This window comes from Cataglyphis hispanica, chromosome 2, assembly GCF_021464435.1.
Source record: "Cataglyphis hispanica isolate Lineage 1 chromosome 2, ULB_Chis1_1.0, whole genome shotgun sequence".
Classification (NCBI taxonomy): Eukaryota; Metazoa; Arthropoda; class Insecta; order Hymenoptera; family Formicidae; genus Cataglyphis; species Cataglyphis hispanica.
The window spans coordinates 14,671,633-14,691,137 of record NC_065955.1 but is presented as its reverse complement, the minus strand read 5'-3'; the positions used below and the strand labels follow the sequence as shown (position 1 = coordinate 14,691,137).

At 35.1% G+C, this 19,505-nt stretch overlaps 2 protein-coding genes across 2 annotated transcripts in view; one reads left to right on the top strand and one right to left on the bottom strand.

Moving 5' to 3' along the window:
- Positions 1 to 1,459: 1,459 nt before the first annotated feature.
- On the top strand, positions 1,460 to 7,460 carry LOC126856638 (NPC intracellular cholesterol transporter 1-like). The gene is made up of 10 exons (XM_050605341.1): positions 1,460 to 1,618; positions 1,810 to 1,959; positions 2,046 to 2,292; positions 2,392 to 2,468; positions 2,744 to 3,188; positions 3,815 to 4,054; positions 4,143 to 4,445; positions 4,985 to 5,552; positions 5,795 to 6,277; positions 6,834 to 7,460. The coding sequence occupies exons 2-10, from the start codon at positions 1,844 to 1,846 to the stop codon at positions 7,199 to 7,201; spliced, it is 2,847 nt and encodes a 948-aa protein (XP_050461298.1). The 5' UTR covers positions 1,460 to 1,618; positions 1,810 to 1,843; the 3' UTR covers positions 7,202 to 7,460.
- A 3,434-nt stretch (positions 7,461 to 10,894) lies between these two features.
- LOC126856600 (plexin-A4) overlaps positions 10,895 to 19,505 on the bottom strand; it is a 215,783-nt gene continuing 207,172 nt past the window's right edge. The window contains exons 4-12 of the mRNA XM_050605251.1: positions 17,173 to 17,904; positions 15,821 to 15,946; positions 15,095 to 15,556; positions 13,186 to 14,864; positions 12,890 to 13,103; positions 12,630 to 12,813; positions 11,829 to 12,539; positions 11,604 to 11,749; positions 10,895 to 11,512 (exon numbers count right to left, since the gene is read on the bottom strand). Coding sequence (XP_050461208.1) covers positions 11,339 to 11,512; positions 11,604 to 11,749; positions 11,829 to 12,539; positions 12,630 to 12,813; positions 12,890 to 13,103; positions 13,186 to 14,864; positions 15,095 to 15,556; positions 15,821 to 15,946; positions 17,173 to 17,904 — 4,428 coding nt within the window. The 3' untranslated portion in view covers positions 10,895 to 11,338. The remainder of the gene's footprint in view (positions 11,513 to 11,603; positions 11,750 to 11,828; positions 12,540 to 12,629; positions 12,814 to 12,889; positions 13,104 to 13,185; positions 14,865 to 15,094; positions 15,557 to 15,820; positions 15,947 to 17,172; positions 17,905 to 19,505) is intronic.

Sequence of the window (19,505 nt, the reverse complement as noted above, 5' to 3'; positions counted from 1 at the left end):
AGAATTACTATCTTGTGAGATGTTCTTAGATAAGAATATACAATAAGATGTAAAATAAGAATAAGAAAAATAATAAGCGAGTATAATGACGTATTGTGTTTATATAACAGATCAATTATTTCCAGAAAAAATTAAAGGTATAAGAAATAGTACACAACCATGAGTTCTTTAAATGAAATGAGATTCCTGAATTAGATATTCATCTAATTATCTACGCACCAAAAATGGCTTAGAAATATCACATTATGCGTCAAATGAATTATTAAAATATATAACATAAAAAATACCCTAATATTTCTAATATTTTTATTATATATATATATATATATATATATATATATATATATATATAGTATATATGATTTGCGCCGCTGAGGAAGCTAAGGAAATACTGATAAATATATATATATATATATATATATATATATATATATATATATATATATATATATATATGAATAAGCTATAAGAAGAGAATCTGCAACATTAGTTGCGTTCAGCAAAGAAAACAGCTCACAGCAATCAAACATGATTGGTTCGTATTTTTAGAAGCATTTTTTCTGCTAAACATAGTCGGTGCTTTCAACGGTGGAAAAATCGCTTAGAGCAATGTAAGAGTTGGGAAGGGGAGTACATTGAAAATGATAAAATTTCCATTACGTTTGTTGAACAAAAAATTTTATAATATTAAACTGATTATTTTATAGCCTCATTTTATATATTGATATTTATCAGTATTTCCTCAGTCTCCTCAGCGCGACTCAATCGAACTGATTTCGAAATAAGTTGCAAAAAACACAATTTTTCTCTTAATTCTATTTAATATTTTTATGTTTTTTATAAATATATGTAACAATTATATTTTTGAAAACATTATTTTGATATTCTTTCATTGATTAGTGTTCAAAAATAATCTTTTCTATACGATAATAAATATATTTTTTTTTTTAGAAATTCTCTTTCTCAAAAAATTAATTGTGTCTTAAATCAATATCTAAAAAATTATCTATAAAATCGAAATAAAAAAGATGAAAAGTTCCCAAAAAATCCTAAAAGATGAAAAAAGTTTTTCACTAAACGATACATATCTTTGAATTAAAAAGTGCAATGCAACAATTCTTCTATAGTTCATTTAGACTCATTATATTTAATTACATTAAGCAGAGGATTGGACGCAATCGTTACACTTATCACAAAAAAATCACAATAAAATTTTATATATATATATATATATATATATATATATATATATATATATATATATACTATAAAGATATTATGACTTTTTATAAGATCTATGCGGTTTACTCGTACTCAGCTGTATAATAAAATTATAAAAAGTAAAATTTTTTATATCTGAAATGAGATAGACATATATTTGTGCATTGGAGAAAGAGAGAGAGCGAAAGAGTATAAAGGCGAACGAAGAAAAAAATAAGATACTCTTATAAGATAAGATTGTGCACGATGAATAAGTAATGATGCAACATATTTTTTCAGTCTCTCTGCGACTATATATTTATCTTTCGCAGTGATCTCAATATAATTTTATAAAGACTCGACTGCTGCGCATCGTCATTTGGAGGTTATAATGGAATATTAAGTGCACTGAAAAACGGTGATTAATTGCATATAAAAATATTTAATTATTACAATGACACATAATAAATTGTGATTTATCCAATGCACAATCCCAATGCCATACATAAAATTTTACGCACACATACATATTTTAAATGGATAAATAGAATTTAATTATCATCTGCATCAAATATATTTACGCTATTGTTTTATTTTGTTTGATTACAGATTACAGTATCAACATTAATTATTAGTATTTTTTATGACTAAGCAAAGGATGGAGCTGCATGAGAATCCTGCTAAAACACAATTGCACCCCAGATTGTGGCGTAGCATACCAGAACGCATATCCAAGGGAATAGAACATTTTTTTTATCGGTAAACTTTTATATTAAAGTAAAAAATATTTTCAAATGATATAATAATCAGTTTAATAACAGAATGATGCTTTTATCTTTATACAGGCTGGGAATACATATTTCTCAAAATCCATTCAAGTGGTTATTAGGATGTTTTATCATAGTGTTATTCTGCCTTTCGGGATTGTTTTGTTTCCGACAGGAAAAGAATCCTGTAAAACTTTGGTCTCCACCAGATTCTAGTTTTGCGTTAGATACTGACTGGATAATGTCACATTTTGAGAATGGTTTACGAATTGAAACATTTATTTTGACTGGTAATAACGTTTTAGAACAGCAAACACTTATTAAGGTAAACATATAATGCTTTATTTAATAACTCTCACTTATTATATCCAATCAATTATAAAGAGGTATCAGTAATTATACAAAATATTTTTTTACATTGCAGTTAAATGAAATAACTAAACAAATAATCTCTATTCAAACATCAATTGAGAAAATTTCTTGGAGAGATGTTTGTATGAAGTAAGCATCAGAGATATAATATTTAAACAATTATATTATAAAATTTTATTAAAGATTATAAAATTTTATATATTAAATTATAAATTTAACTTATTTAAAGAAAAATTGAGATTTTATGTCAAAAAGATTTATTTAATATACAATTATATTAATTAATATTTCGCAGAAATGTCTCATTTTATTTTATTATTTGAATATTATAATAAAATGTTAATATGTTTATTTGAAAAAAAAAAGAAATTATTGTTGTCATGTTAATATATTCAAATTTTTAGAATTCCTTCCATTGCTGGCTTTACACGTAGAACAAAGAGACAAAGCTCTCTCTCAGAAGATATTTTTGAAGATGATTTTACTTCAAAAGTTAATCAAACATTGTTTGAACCCGCTATTCATACTGATACTAAATTCTATTGCGACATATTAAATAGCCTTCCTATGGCTTGTCTTATGTTCAGTATTTTAGATATATGGAATTTTGATAGTGCTAAAATTGAAAAAGATTCCATAGAAGAAATTATTGCAAAGATAAATACAGTAAAAGTCAGTCCCACATTGGGTCATACCATGAATTTTAGTGAACTTCTGGGAGGTGTAACTTTGGATGAAAAAGGTAGAATTATTGCTGCGACAGCTATAAAGACGGAATTGATGATTCAGATTAAGTTTGTCAATGTGGATATGGATAAAAGTGGAAACACCGCGGGAACTGCTGATTGGGTAAGGTGAGTTAGATTAAGGCCTAAATCATAACATATCAATTAATCAAACATCTTAATACTGAATGATTGTTATATATAAAATCTTAAATTCTACTATAAATTAGATTGTATTTAATTGCTTTAAAAAAAGTCGGAAATAAAATTATGAAAACAAAAAAAAAGAAGAAAAAATTATCCTTTAAGTTTTTTGATGTGTTACTTATATGTGACATAGGCCTTATATTACTTTCATCCAATTTATAAGAATAAAAATAATCTGACTGAAAGTTATAAATTGTAATATCAAAATTAAGATTATATGAAGATTATGATTTATATTGCTTCTTATTTATATCTTGTTAAATTTTCCTTGGTTTTCAATATTAAAAATATCTGATCACTAATATTATTTATATTATTTATATATTTATATAATATTACTTATATTATTTATTATGTTATTTATATGAATTTATTTTAAATATATGTTCTTTGATTACAGTATAATATCCTTCACACACACTACATTTGCAAATTATCTCTTCAGAATTTTAATTTAATAATATTATTCCCAGTTTTTATAATAAATATAAAATGACGATAAATAATTTATAAAAGTAATAAAAGTCGGTCATTTTTACACAGGCAACAGATGAGGTATTGACTTGGGAATCGACTTTTTTGAAACTTGCTACAAAGATTTCAAACGAATTGCAAAGTGAGAAAAATAATAATCTGGCATTTTATTATGAAGCTGGCAGAAGTTATGGGGATCTTAGTGGGTCAACTATGTTTCAAGATATAGACAAATTGATTGTAGGAGTAGCATTAATGTTTTTCTACATTTTGGCGATATTGTCAAATCATAATTGGGTGGAATGGCGGGTATGTATTTCAGTACGATTGTTGCGTATATATCGTATAAATTCTTCTGATTTGATGATTTATTGAAATTGTGTCATTTTTTATGCAGTTTTGTCTTACTAGTATTGGACTATTCTGTGTGGGCATTGCATTTTTGCTTGCGGTGGGAATATGCTCTCTAATTGGCATCCCTTATGGGCCAATACATACATCTTTGCCATTTTTACTCTTGGGTCTCGGAGTAGATGATATTTTTGTATTTAATGCATTTTGGAAACAGATACATACTGATGAATTAATTTTAAGTAAATCACTAACAGAAAGGATCGGGCTTACGTTAGGTCGTGCCGGTTCTGCTATTACTGTTACTTCGTTCACCGATATTATAGCCTTTATCATTAGTGCTACCACAGTACGTATAAGATTAATTAAAATATGCAGAAGAATGCATGACGTTTTATCATATATTGACTGTTTTATGAAGTTAAAAACTCTTGTTCATTTCTTCTGGCATTTAGATTTAAAAAATAAAAATATTGTATTGAATCAGGAAAGAAATTCCATTCTTAGATTATTAATTTTTAATTTTGTTCCTTCTCATAATTTTTTTGTAATAAAATTCTAATTTAATTTTTTTCCGAAACAATTTTTCATCATACATGTTATGAATATATCTTTCTATAAAAATATTTTTTTTTATATAGAATATTTACTTTTTTTTATTTATTTCCACAAAAAATTAATAATCTCTCTCTCTCGATTTGATTTAGATAAAGTTAGTTTCATCATGTATACTAATATATGTATATACAACAATTGTGTATCATACGTACAAATCATTTGATTTATGTCATGCATTCTTTGCTCTCTTTGCTTTCTTTTACGCAGAAATAATTATGATTAAAAAAACAACTTTCTCTCTTTTTTTAATATATATATCGTTCTTTTTAGACATTACCATCGCTTCGATCATTTTGTATTTATGCTGCGGTGGGCATATTTATGACATATTTATTACAAGTTACGTTTTTCGTTGCCTGTTTTACCTTAGACGCCAGAAGAATAGAACAAAAACGAAATGGAACGTTACCATGTATCGTGCATGAAAATTTTACACTCAAGTTATCGGATCCAAGCAAAGTATTCTCCTGGAAATGCATACATGCTTTGTACTCGCGCGCAATATTAACTATGCCAGGCAAAATTATAATAATAATAACTACGATCGCAATGATGTTGATAAGTATCGCGGGCACGCTCCAACTGAAACAGGGGTTTGATCCAGCATTGTTGATACCGAAAGGATCATACTGGGATCAGTACACAATCATAAACAGTAAAAAATTTTCCGAGCAAGGAGTTGAAGCTTTCATTCTTATGGGAGACGACATTGATTATCCCTCTGAATTTTCTAAGATAATATCTCTAACAGAACGCTTGAAGAATGAGTCTTTTATTCAAAATATAGAACCTTGGCCGATTAACTTTGCAAAATTCGTATCGACGTACTATGACACAGGTTATTTGCTGTAACATTTTCTTCTGTATTTATTTAGTTCATCTGAAGTGATAAAATATAAATTTTTTTTATTTTAATTTTGAAAGAAGATATTCTTAAAATTGAAAACTGTTATTAATTAATTTATATTTATAGAAGAATATATTTTTTATAGATTTTTTATGATATTTAAGACAAACGATTTATTCGTCGACTAATCGCATAATTTCGCAAAATAATGAAACAATGTTTTCTTGTTTTAGATTTAAAAACTACGAAAATTACAAATGACCATTTTTACCATTATCTGTCGAAATTTCTTATTAGCCAAACTGGTGGCAAGTATCAGAGAAATTTCGTTTTTAATGAAACTTTTATATGTGGTAAAAAAGCTCCACAAATCATAGCAACAACTATTGAATTTAAATTCATACGATTTGTGAGTCCCTCCGAGTGGATTCCAGCAATGGATGATAGTAAACATTTAGTGAGTAAAGCACAAATTGAGGGTTACATCACAGTGTGGAGCAAATTATTTGGACCTTGGACCTCTGATAAAATGATCATTCAAGAAATATCACGTAATCTCATACTAGTATTGATCTGCGTCATGGGTACTACAATAATACTCATTGCTGAAATGCACACCTGTTGTTGGATTTTACTCTGTATACTTCTCACACTGCTAAACGTTTGTGGCTTCATGTATTTCTGGGGACAATCGATAGACATGGTCTCCAGCATTGGTAAGTATATTTCACACTTTCTGCTCAATCATAATACTGTTTTGCTTCATTATTTTACTATGAAATATAAAAATCTCTGTAAATATGATCAATTGCAAAAAAACTATTTGATAAAATCAAAGAAAATGTGCTTTTTAACAAAATTCCAACTTCTATTATAATATCATGTCAATTTTACAAATTCTTTATAAATTCTTTATAAAAGTTCATTATGAATGTCATTGTCATTATCATTTTGATAAAGGTATTCTATTATTTAAAAACTAATATCGCATAATGAAATACTTGTATCGCAAGATTGAAAAATCGCTTATAAAAAATATCTACAGGAAATAATTGAGAACAAACTTACCAACTTCCATTAGCTTTTGTTTATAAAATTGAAATCTCATTGTGTATTAGTGCATTTTTACGTTATTCTTAAAACACACGCGAGTAATTCCCGAGTAGTCGCTCTAAAGCGATTTCTCTTCAATATTGTTAAGAGCGAGTATGTCCAAGTGTCGATTAAATGGTTTCGCGTCGACTGTTATCTAAATGAGAATTCCATGTGTAGGTCTCCAGTTGGCTATCGGTTTAAGCGTGGATTATGCCGCGCACGTTGCACACGTTTTCTTGCATACCGAGACTTCAGAGGATGACGATGCTTCTCGCACAACAAGAGCGTTGATCGCAGTCAGACATATCGGTGCGGCAGTTGCACACGGCGCGGGGTCGACGTTGCTCGCCATATCGATGTTAGCATTCTCAACGTCCTACGTGTTCATAGCCTTCTTTAAAATATTCTTTTTGGTGATCCTGTTTGGGCTCTGGCATGGATTGATCATGCTACCGGTAGTGTTAAGCATTATTGGGCCATCAAGTTTACGCGTGACACAGCGACCACAACCAATGTCCGCCGCTGTGGTTGACGATGAAGATTGAAACAGAGATACGGATAGTTTGTTTCAGCAATCTCGTTCTTTATCAATAATATTTATTTTTGGTTCAATAAACATACAAAATTATTACACTATCCGTACTAGTAATCACACATTTATACAAAAATAATAATTAATAATAATAATAATACGTCGGATAACTTAAAAACAGCATTATATAGATTTATATATTTATATATATATATATATATATTTAGATTATACAAAAATTAAGAAATAAAAAAAAAACAAGTACAAAATAATGTAGCAAGATTGATATAGATTTATTATCAATTATCATTGATCGGAAAGGAACATGACTATTATAAACGTAACGTAATCATGTTTTGCTGGATGCATTTTATCCTTCATGTATAATTGTAATTAATATTTATGACGTAAAAATGAGCGGCGAGGGAGTGACTTCGGGATTGATTGGCGAACTCCCTCCGCTGCCTCTCTCAGTCTTGCACAGTCCATCTGACATTCATCCGATCTCTCATTCATTCGACCCCGTCCTCTTTGTCTCTTCTTCCAACTCGTTCCTTTTACCCCTCTCAGCCCAGTCAGACGAATCCGTGAAATGACAATGAGAGGGGACGGAGTACGCATACACGGCTCGAACAAGACACACAGAGAGGCAGGGACATAGTGGACACACAGATACTCGTACATTCGCTCGCACATCAGCGTACACCGGAAACATTCTCGGAGGCGCGCACTCCATATTCAATTATACGACGGTAGTTAGACTGCCGGGGCAGCAAGCCACGCACGAACGATACGGTGATTAAGTTATTACACATCTTCTTATTTAAGTCGAATTTTACAAATCGGGATTCGTACATTTCATAATTGATTGAGGAACCATCGATACAATAATAATAATCATAATAATATTTACTTAGCAAAATGTGCCGATCAGTAATTGTGGCGAATGACGCGTGATGTGAGCACAGTTAGTCGTGTTAAAAAGATGGGATATTGGGATATTGGAAGAAGGGATTGAAGGGAAAAAGGGAGAGGGGGGAATCGGGCTTAGGTGATGGAGAACGACGAGGATTCTCACAATAGTATACACGGCCGGGGATATACAGATATGGGAAAGAGGCGGGATTCGAGGATGACGGTGACCAAAGGCGGTGGACCGTGAAGAAGTCGCACGTCTGCTCACCAGGGTTTCAAGGTACACACGCACTTAGGGGATACACCGTGGGAAAGACACTCAGGGCAGACAGACATCGACATAGAGACTAGGCTACCGACTATACGTTAATATCTATCTAAACGTGTAATTAGCGTACGCACCGCGTACACATCCGGTACGCAAACATTCTCTCTCCGCCCGTTTTTTGCGTACAATCGGTTGCGGGAGGCGCATCGAAGAAGCGCTCTCGCTATGTTTCGTTTTTTCTCTTTTTTTACCTCTTTCTTCTCGGTCCTTTTCATTATTATTGTTTTATTATAATCAGCGATCGCGTCGTAGTCGTGTCTCTTTTTCTTTCTCTCGTTTTTTTTTTTTATAGTAAACGCTATGTAGTCTTTATTACTCAAGCTTATGCCCAAAAATCTACCAGAGGCACTTTGGGTTTATTAGTACCATTTGAAGTCGGCGTGCGCGGGGGAGGGTACCGCACGCCCCGTCCTCCTGCGCGGAACAGCGGGCGAACGACGAGCATATGTTCATACTTCATCCTCGAGAGAAACCATTGGTTGTTTGATTGACCCATCATTAATCATATAATTTCTCACCTTTTCTTGTGTCGCACAATTATTACCCTGTCTGGCGATGTGTCTTCGCCACCGCGTAGATTCCACCGTCTGTCCCTTTTTCTGACATTCTACCCCGCCCTCCCCCCAATTCCTCTTCCGTGAGCCTACCCCAACGATTCCGTATCTTTTTTTACGCTTTCTTACCTTTCCACCACGGTCTTCCGATGTTTTTTGAGCAATAAATACTTTCTCCACGTACAACTGCACATTGAATTGACGCACAGGACACACGCACACGCGCATACACGTCGGACAGTCATTCGCTCAGCCGCACGCATTGATAGAACATTACGTTAAATGCAAGAGTTGCAGACACGCGTCGCGCGAGAACATTTAGCTTCGAATCAGTTTAAAGCTCCTTATTTTTTTAAAGTATATAAAAATTAGATTAGAATCAGGTATATTATAGATTTATAGATTACGAAGAGAATAATAAATTGATCTCCAACAACTTTGTTCATCGAGACAACGAACCTCCGATAACGTCAGCACTCGGAAATGAAATTCAAAAGTGATATACGTGGCCTTTTGTCGATACTATGCAATGCTTTCGGCTCTCGATCAAACACACGCCATTCGCGCGGCTCACTTTCACGCACACCAATATGGCTACATCCACAGAGTTAATGTTACGCTTTTAATTAATGATTATCAATTCAATATCAATTCAATATCAATGTATTACAATCAGACAATACTCAACAGTGATCGTTATTCATTATATATTACAATAATTAAGAGTGACAACAATATGACGACGGAGGCGTTGAAGCATTACAAGGGAGAAAGGGAGGAAGGGAGAGAGAAAGATTAAAAATGACGTGAAGATGAATCGTAGGAGGATGAAGGAAGAACAGGAAAGTTTTGATAGTGAACATGTTACAACTAGTCATCAGAAAAGGGGGACAGAAAGAGATAGTGGATGGGCGTACGAATAAGGCAGGAAGAGGATGAAGTTAACAATGATTATGAAATAGTGACGATGACATCGGTGATGGATGCACGATGATAGGAATGAACGATTAAATGGCGAAATGGAACGATGAGTCGCGGAGACTAAGGAGGGGAAGCACGCACACTCAACACAACCGTCACATCGAGCTGGCCTCGCGCGTGGCCATAGTCCATAGATTAATTACCTATTAACTAATACACAGTCTGTCTCCGTTGCGCGGATGACTCTTTTTTTTTCTCCTTCCTTCTTTCTCGAGCGCCGTGTAAGTATACGTAATACAATACACCACGTTAAATACGCGCGTGCGCGCGGTATTGCGCTGCCGAGCTATGGGGCGAGCGATAGCGCGCTTATAAGCGTGTGAGCGAATGAGATTTGTTTACATCTCGTTTTGTGTGATAAAATTATGGCAAAATACTCGACGCGGGATACCGCCCTACTGCTCGCACGCGCGCCTCCTCGGATACTAGATATACGCACACGCACACACAGGCATGCTTGCGCCAGTATAAAGTGTATATATGTACACATATACATATGACATACCATCCATATATGTATATAAATATATATATATATATATATATATATATATATATATATATATATTATGTATATATATATAATATATATTCATATCGCTTAATTATTTCATCGTTATCAGTAATTATCATTATTTCATAAAATTCGTCAGTTCACATAATTCAAAAAATTTCAGCTAGAGTAGCGGTGGATGGAAATGTTTCTTCGTTAAAAATTGCCAGATCGCCGTTAATCGGCGTCAGCAATCGATCATTTTTTTTTTTTAAACACATTTACAAATTATCGATCGATATCACGGCTGATTCCCTCACTCGCGCTTTTCTCTTATCACTAATGTGTGTCATTATTATATATTCATTTTTAAAATCACTCGCGGTGCAAACGGTGTGCGACCACCACGCGACGAGGGAAACGGTCTCGCCCCGCTTTTGCACTCGACTTGGCCGCCGAGGTGTGATCGTACATTTAATATTCTATTACAATGATTTTTTTTTTTTTTTGATATCTTATGTACAATTATGCGGCAATATGCTTATGATTATGGCCACACGTACGAACCGGCGACCTCTGAGAAGACTTCTCTTCGACACATATTTTTAACACTTAATCCTTTAATTATATCCCAGTTAACTCGCGGCGTTCAACCCCATTCGGAGTTCTCCCAAGTTCACTCGCGATTTACGTTATGCTGAGAAAAACTGGCTTTTGCACGAAACCTGAGATAATCGATTACAAGATAGGCCAGTCCTCTTCGTTCACGCCATCGAGAATTAAATCGGACCACAATTGTGTATGTATGTGTGTGACCGCTCAGCATGGTAACTCTTGACGAGCGGGCTTCGTCATATGCTTCATAGAATTCATGGTACATCAGGGGTTGTCCGCCGCCATTATATTGTGCACTTGCTCGAGCTTGTATGCCAGTCTCTGTTTCTGCGAGAATTCGTCCTCCTCGAGAGTGACTATTAGTTGTTCGTTGTATTTACCCGCATATGTATATAATTCGTATAAAGCACAGTTCGTATTAAACTCTGTTGTGTGCAACTGAAATAAAATTAAACAAAAATTAGTTGATATTTAGTGAAAACTTTTATCCTAAGATTCATGCGTTGCGAATACAGAAACAGATAAATACCCTCGATTCTTCGGCAAGCATGGCATTCATGTCTTGATCGGATATGGCTGGCATGACTTTGATATCTGAGTAGTAACGTTCTACCCACTCTTTGTACACTGGAATGTCCTTTGCATATAATAGCTTCGAACTCGGAGAGTCCTTACCTAAAAATAAAGCAGAAGAAAAATTATTTACACATTTCTGAATCTTAATCAATACAGGTAGAACAATAATAAATCGTACCTAATCTATGGTCCGACGTTGAACAGCTGTCCATGAACGTCTGCGCCACGACGGATAAACACGAGTCTACGATATTGGACTTGTGTATATCGAAAATAAAATTAGGATTTTTTATAAGGTTAACCCAAAACCTGAGAGGAAGGGAATTGCTTTTCCACGTATGTACTACTTCAGGATCAGATATGCCATGTTGCAGAGCTTGGTCATCCATGAAGTCGAACATATACTTAATGGCGAGAGGAAGCGCCGAGCCTCGATGAGCAGTGCTGAATATGGTCTCAAATAGATCGTCGACGAATTTCTGAAGCGTACCCTTCGTTGCCAATAACCTCGTCAAATAAATTTCCGAAACCATTTTGTTGCCGCGATCTCCCTCCTTCCGTGCATCGGAATCATGATGCTTAACAAGATGCCAAACTTTCATACCGCCCTCATGGTTCTGATTGAGCGGCGAAGTAGCGCGGGAAAGTGGAGGACTGGCCGAACTAAATTTGCTAAGATTCAATGTTTCGTACTTGTGCGACTTGTCCGTCTTCTCCGATAGAATCGAAAGATTGTATATAGATGATTGTTTGGAGACTAAATTAAGCGACGCTCCATCTGGTACCCTGTAGTGATTCAAAGTATTCCTCTTCTTCCATTCGCCCTCTGTCTTCGTTGTTGAGTCTTCGTCGTAGAGAATTAATCTACCAGACGCGCCAGTTCGCCATTCTGCAATATTCATTAAATGGAATAACGTGAGAATCGCGTGACTTTACGTAAAAGAATTTTTTGGGATATTCAAGTGTGCGAGTCACTTACCGAGATCAAGATCCTCCTTTCGAGGTCTTTGGCTGTAAGGAGTCGCTCTGTAGATAGTATCCAATGCTTTCTCCTTCACTTGAGATATTGTATCGCAGTCAAGCACTTTGACCGGCACATTTTCTGTGTTAGGATCCATCCCGCCGACAAACACAGTTTGTTGGGATATAGAAACATAGACCGTCTGAAATTTTAATAGAAACATTATTATTACAAAGCATCAATTTATTTTCTTTACTGAAGCATTGACGCTTCATTACCATCGGCTTGAAGTCAATAGATTGTCGGATCAATTTTTCTTCGGACAAGGAATATCGTGCTTCTGAAGTAATCGCATCAACAGGACCCTTATCAACTTGCTGTTTTACCGCACGAAATAGTACATATAATGGTTCGCCAGCGCATTCTCTCATGAATTTATACAAGAGAAATGTGAACCAAGCAGATAACATTTTCTCAGCAACACTCTCAGTTCTAAAAAATAAACATACAACTTAAAATATATTTTCGTTGCAACATAGAGTATTAACAATGAAAGAATACATTATATACATACCGTCTTAGGAATAATTTTGGATGGCTCTTGCCTTCTGTGCACTTCTCGATAAGATCCGCCAGCAAGGTTTTCAGAATGTCTGTGCAATATTCCATTTTGCTCTGAAGCGTAACCATAATTAAGCTGGCGACATTAACTCGATCTCTCATCGAGAAATAACGGTTGCTCTCGAGGGTGCGTACAAACAACAGTAAAAAAGTTTTGTTCATTATTAGTTGACCGAACAGACGTAATCCCTTCTCCTTTCGCACTAATTCTGGCCTATCCCATTGGAGCACTGGACTATTGTCGTCGCTAGGAAACAATATCATCATCGCGTAAGTGCGATAATCGAGGAATGGTATGCCACCGCTTGTTAGATCTCCTGTGAGATCTGTCATTTCCGTTTGTAGCTCGGCGAAAGCCTCCTTACATTCGGCAGCGACACGTAGCTCCAGAATATCCATCTGCTCTTGCATGTTCTTCAATACTCGATTGCTCTCTGTGGATTTTCTGCGATAGGCGATAAGGAATGCTATAAATACGACTACTAAGATTACGATCGCGGCGATCACACCAATGAGCGCGGGTTTCGACAATGGTCCATTGAGTCCAGCTGGCAGTGCGTAGCTGAGTTTGCCGATGTTGTAACGAAGTGTACCGCCTACTATCAGCACTACTTCCGGCAGTTCTTGTTTATTAGGCAGACCCTGAGCGTCGATAGCCGGCGGTTGCGTCAAGGGCGGTCGACAAGTGAGCTGTTGCCGCGACAAAGATGTGACATTGCAAAAGGCATTACCAATTTGCACAACTACATCGGATTCTTGGCAGGCGCGATCAAGGTGCTGACCATTAATTGTCAAATAGTCACTCTTGTAATATTTAACTTCCTCATCGAAGACTTCGTAGATTGGATTTGGGTACAAAAGGAAATGATTAAAGCCGTGTTGCGAGAGATTTTGTACACCAGTGACGTTGTCCATGCGAAAACCATACTCTAGAGAGAGCGGACGTTCGGCATCTAATACCACGTGTTCGGGCACCTCGATAGTCGGTGATTTGCACATCATACTCTCCTGACTGTGCACTTCGCACTGCGACACAAACATCTTTTCATCGTAATAGACATACATTTGCGGATTCTGTATATAGCCGAGATTCTTTCCGGTCACCGAAATCTTTATTCCACCCGCTGGAATTCCTTTTGGGACCTTCATCTGACCGGCCACACCGCTCTCCACACTCTCGATCGTCGGATCATCGACATATTCGAAGAAACCATCATATAAACGCTTACCACCGTCGAAGGACATCTTGAGCATGCCGCTTCTCTTCCGATTGCTTGGACTCGTCATGCAAAGAGCTTCGTTAGGTTCGGCGCTTATTATGGAACACGGCAAGTCATCGATGTCAGCGTGGATGGTGCTGCCGGCATTCATGTAGTTACCAGTGATTTTGATAATGGTGCCGCCGCTCAATGGTCCGTATTTAGGTGATATCGAAATAATCTGTGGATCCACGAACTCGAAATTGTAGTCGGACTCGCCGCGAAAATCCTCAATCTTGACGATGACAGGTCCACTTCTGCCTTCCTGTGTGCCAGGTCCATCGACTCGGCAAACGATTTGTTTCGTTCGGATATAAAGTTCCTCATAAGGTAGACATCGCATACCAGCCACGGTGACGCCACCGACTATATCCTGTATTAAAGATTAAACGTTCATTAGATATATTAGATTCAACACATTTAATTCCATAATTTAAAAAATCTTATTGTATATTTTTTTATTTTTATTATCTCACTCATTTTGTAACATTTTTTTATATTTTAATCATTTATAATATTCAAATGATGAATGACGATAATGTATATGAAGACGAATATACATCGCTTCATTAATGAACGATAGATAAAGAAAATTTTTCTTACCCTAAAAGTTTTGCCGAGATTGATGCCGCGTATCGTCACATTCGTGTTGCCCTCCCAGGGGCCCATTACCGGTTCAAACGATTTTATTTCCGGATTTGGGCAAGTCTGATTGCTATTCAGCCACATACCAGAACCGCGGTCGCACTGATCCTTCACTTCGCATCTATCTGAGCTCTGGCACCAGCCGCAGCCGTACTTCGTCGGTAGGGCCAGGCACATGCCGCAGTTGTCCGCCATGTCGCGGCATCGGTATATCACCAGATGTATATTGTCCGGATTATCCAAGGGTTTAGAACCGCCCCAGATCACGGCGAAAGGCACCGTAATATTCGGCGCACGAGACGTATAGGAGAACTCCGTCTCCTCGCAATAGATCGTGTCGGCCAACAGACGCGCGTTGACGCTCGTAACACGGCCCTCAATGTTAAATTGACACACAAAGCGTGTTTGTATGATGAATTGCTGAAAAAAATGTTTTTATTGGAAACGATACAACTACCAGTGTTTAAATTATGAAAATCAAACTGTAAAATTCAATTGCTTATTCATTTAATTATTATTTTATTTGGATCATGTAAAAAAAAATATAAAATATAAATATATTAAATAAAACATAAATATATTTAAAAAAAAGAATTATTTGAAAAGAATAAAAAAAAGTTTTACATCGATCAGAAAAAAAATTTAATAATTAATACATAGTATATGTGGCTTTTTTTGACATACCCCAATGATATGCACTTTAACTCTTATCGCTTTTTTAATACCGGAAGACACGAGAATCTCTTGAGATTCGGTGGCGTTTATAGTAGGACAAAAACCTGGTCCACTTCTATAACTTGGTCCCATTCTCTGAAAGATATGCGCAAAAAATTATCGCAAACTATTTAAAGTTTTATATAGCACTATATGTATTACATACACTTAAAAATTTTATTCTACTTTTTCATTATTTTTCTTTTTCCATTCAATTTAATTATCATACTGTTAGTATCTTTATTCAATTGTATTCCCCTTGATTATTTCAAATATTATGCGATGCAAATCATAGAGAGAGATTCTCAGCGTTAAATTTTCATCAAAAATTATAAGCTAATTGATAATAACACATTAATATTCATAGAGTGAATGCAACATTTCAACTCCAAAACGAATCGAATTGATGTCAAAATGAAATTAATGGATGCATATGTAATACAACAACGGACTTGTAATTTTGTAAACTAGATGTTGTGAATTTGCATCATATATGAATCGCTTATCTTGAAAATGGTGTAAATTTAATTTTGAAATATTAATGTGTTTTAATAAAATATGGGTATATATATATATAAACGAATTATATCGATTTTAGCAGGGTTTTTAAAATTGAACTCTTGTTATTTTCGGAATAAAGTTTTGATATACATATATAACATATAGCTATACTTTCCTCATACCTTAAAAAATGATATAAGTACTTTTTAATATGATGTGACTTATCAATATATATTAATTTTATAGATGCAGTTTTAGAGATACAAGTTTTAATATTAAACTTTTTTCGATTATGATAAATATATGTGTATGTGTGTTTAATAATTCCTATGTGTACTAAAAAAGAAAGATGATATGATTGTTAGGAAATTACCTTAAAAAAACGTAAAAAGAATGCATTAGGTTCATGTGTCTGTTTAAAAAAAAAAAATTGTATTAAAATTTTGTGTTTTTATGTATATTTTTCATCTGTTTAAAAATTTATTATACAAAAAACTGTTAACTTTAATAATGTCATTGCTTTTCTATTTATTTTTTTGAGAAAAATAATAATGTCAGAAAATTGCGTCAAATAAAGAAAAAGTTATGCACACGTAATAAAAAAAAGAAAAAAAATTTTATATTGTGCACAGTTTTTAATCGTATTATTTGGCGTAATTTTCTGGTGTTATTATTTTTATAGGAAAAGCAGATTTGAGCATTAAAATTTTTATTGAAACCATAATTTTTTGTATAACATATTTCGTATAAAATATTTTGGACTGCTAAAATATATATTAAAGCTACATATTTCTTTGTACAACTTTTTATAGTAGACTTACGCTGACTCCCGTGACGAGAATATCATTCCGACAATTCTCCGCCGTGTCATGCGTACATCGATGGCCATCGACGCACCAATCGCACGGAAAACTCGATGACACGCATTGCGTACACGAACTGTACGTATTGCAATCGAAGAAAGTGAAATTTGTCGCCACCAAATCGGGCCCGTTCGTCATCCTAACGGACAGCTTGGCGGTGAAGTGATGTCGACCCGGCGGTATCGACGGCAACAGATCTGTCCTCGGTGTGGTGCAATTCACACCGTAAGACTTTCTTGAGGCATTCGTGATCAGAGTCTTGTCGAGAGCGGAGAAGGCGCACAGGAACTGCCCGGAGAGAGTCGGCAGATTCTCGATGACGAGCTCGAGGGTCCTGGCGGTGGTGCGTTGCAGTTGATCCGGCGTGACGGTGGTGATTGTCGTACATCTACCGCTCTTGTAGGAGATCCAGTAGAGCGGGTCCTTAGCCGCATCCTGACAATCGCTGCGCAAATTGCACTTGTTCTCCAACGAGCACCATCCGCAATATGGATCCTTAGCGCCCAGGCAGTCCCAGCAGGTCTTATAGACTGAACACTCCTGTACCTTGACCTTCGAGACCTTCTTCTCCGTCAACACGTAGAGATGCATCAGCTGTGAGTCGAACAGCAGATCCGGGTTCACCGGAGAACCGGGATCGATCTCGAGATCACCATACTCCAATGCTAATGTCGAACTCTCTACCACCACCTGAAACAAAAGCGTATGTCTTTTTATATAGATTGTTTGGCGTAGTCAATTCCAACAATCAAATTATTTTAGATAGGGAGATGGAAATTTGCAAGCAATTACAAGAAAAGTAATCAAACTTTTTCGATAATATATAACAAGCAGTTGGTATATCAAGAAATAAATAGAATTAAGTATTGGATAAATGCAAAGAAAATTTGACGTGGTTTTTTTTATCATGTATAATTCCAAATTTTGTTATTGTATTTTCTTAATTTTCCAAGTCATTTCATATATATTTATAATTTCAATATAATTCAATATAATTTATTTATATAGTGTCAATTAGTAATGATAAAGTCTAATGATAGAAAATGATGACAAATGTTATTGAAATATAATTATTTTAATATTATTTTAATAAATTATATTTAATAACATTTAGTTTTTAATTGTAAATAATTAACGAACGGTTGCTTGCAAAATGTAATACATTTGATAAAGATAAATTATTGAAAATGCTTTAATTAATTGTCGATAGAGAATAGAGAAGAGAAAAGTTTATTCGCCAGTTCATTAAAAAATCACATATTTATCGTCGAATTTGCGCAAAATTAGAGAGTCGTAGTCATTGATGTAGATTACACACAGTTAATAGACTTGTATAATAAATTTATCGTAATGCTGGAGTGCTCTCGTATTATAACGAAACGAGGATAACACGAGCGGAATGAAGAATTAAATATTCACGACAGAATTATGAACAACTGCTAGCTCGGTTAGCGCGGAATAAATATTACTTCCGTTTAAATATTTATTGGATATTAATTATCGATATTAGTTCGGCGACAACCACTCATTATATATTCCGTTTCTACTGTCATGAAAAAGTGAATATTTCCCAAAAATATTTGATACGTAGCTCCATCACTCTCGCGATATATCACCGATATATTTTAATAATAATGACGAGTATAATAATTCGGCGCGGTAACGCATCCGAGAAGAGTGAATTTTATAACGACCCTCGCTATTTTATATCCGTATTACGGATAAAGTAACATGAATATTTACGTCGTTGCGCGGATTCGTCGCAACAAATTTCCCAGGTGTCTACTGTCGCAGGCGAGAGTTTTTGTAACTTCAATTGCCGGCTCTGGTGGTCGCTGGACGTCCCGACATAAAATCGCAGTCACCGAAAGTAACAGCGTAGCTGCAATTTGCACGCTATTATTTTAATGTGAAGTTAAAGTTGTGCGCGCGTCCCATCTTTTCCACGAACGAGTATGGCTCACACAATTATGTCTGCCAGGTGCACTTGTGCAGCATTCATTTTCTCAGACCTCACCGCGAGCCTCATTCGCGGTCGCGTGGTTAAGAGGTCGCAAATTAAATCCCAGCCCGGCGACGAAGTCGGGCTTTCAATCGACAGTGAAATGATGACGGCAGATAGGGAAAGATTCCGAGACTAGTATCGTTCGTGGGCCTATAATAAAAAGATCCTTCTCTCGAATAGTAATAACAGTAATCATCGCAGCAAAGCACGACGTGAATCTCGGTGACGTTTAGTTTTGCCGTACCCAAGTTATTCGAGAACGAAAGACATTTGCTGTTGAAAGACA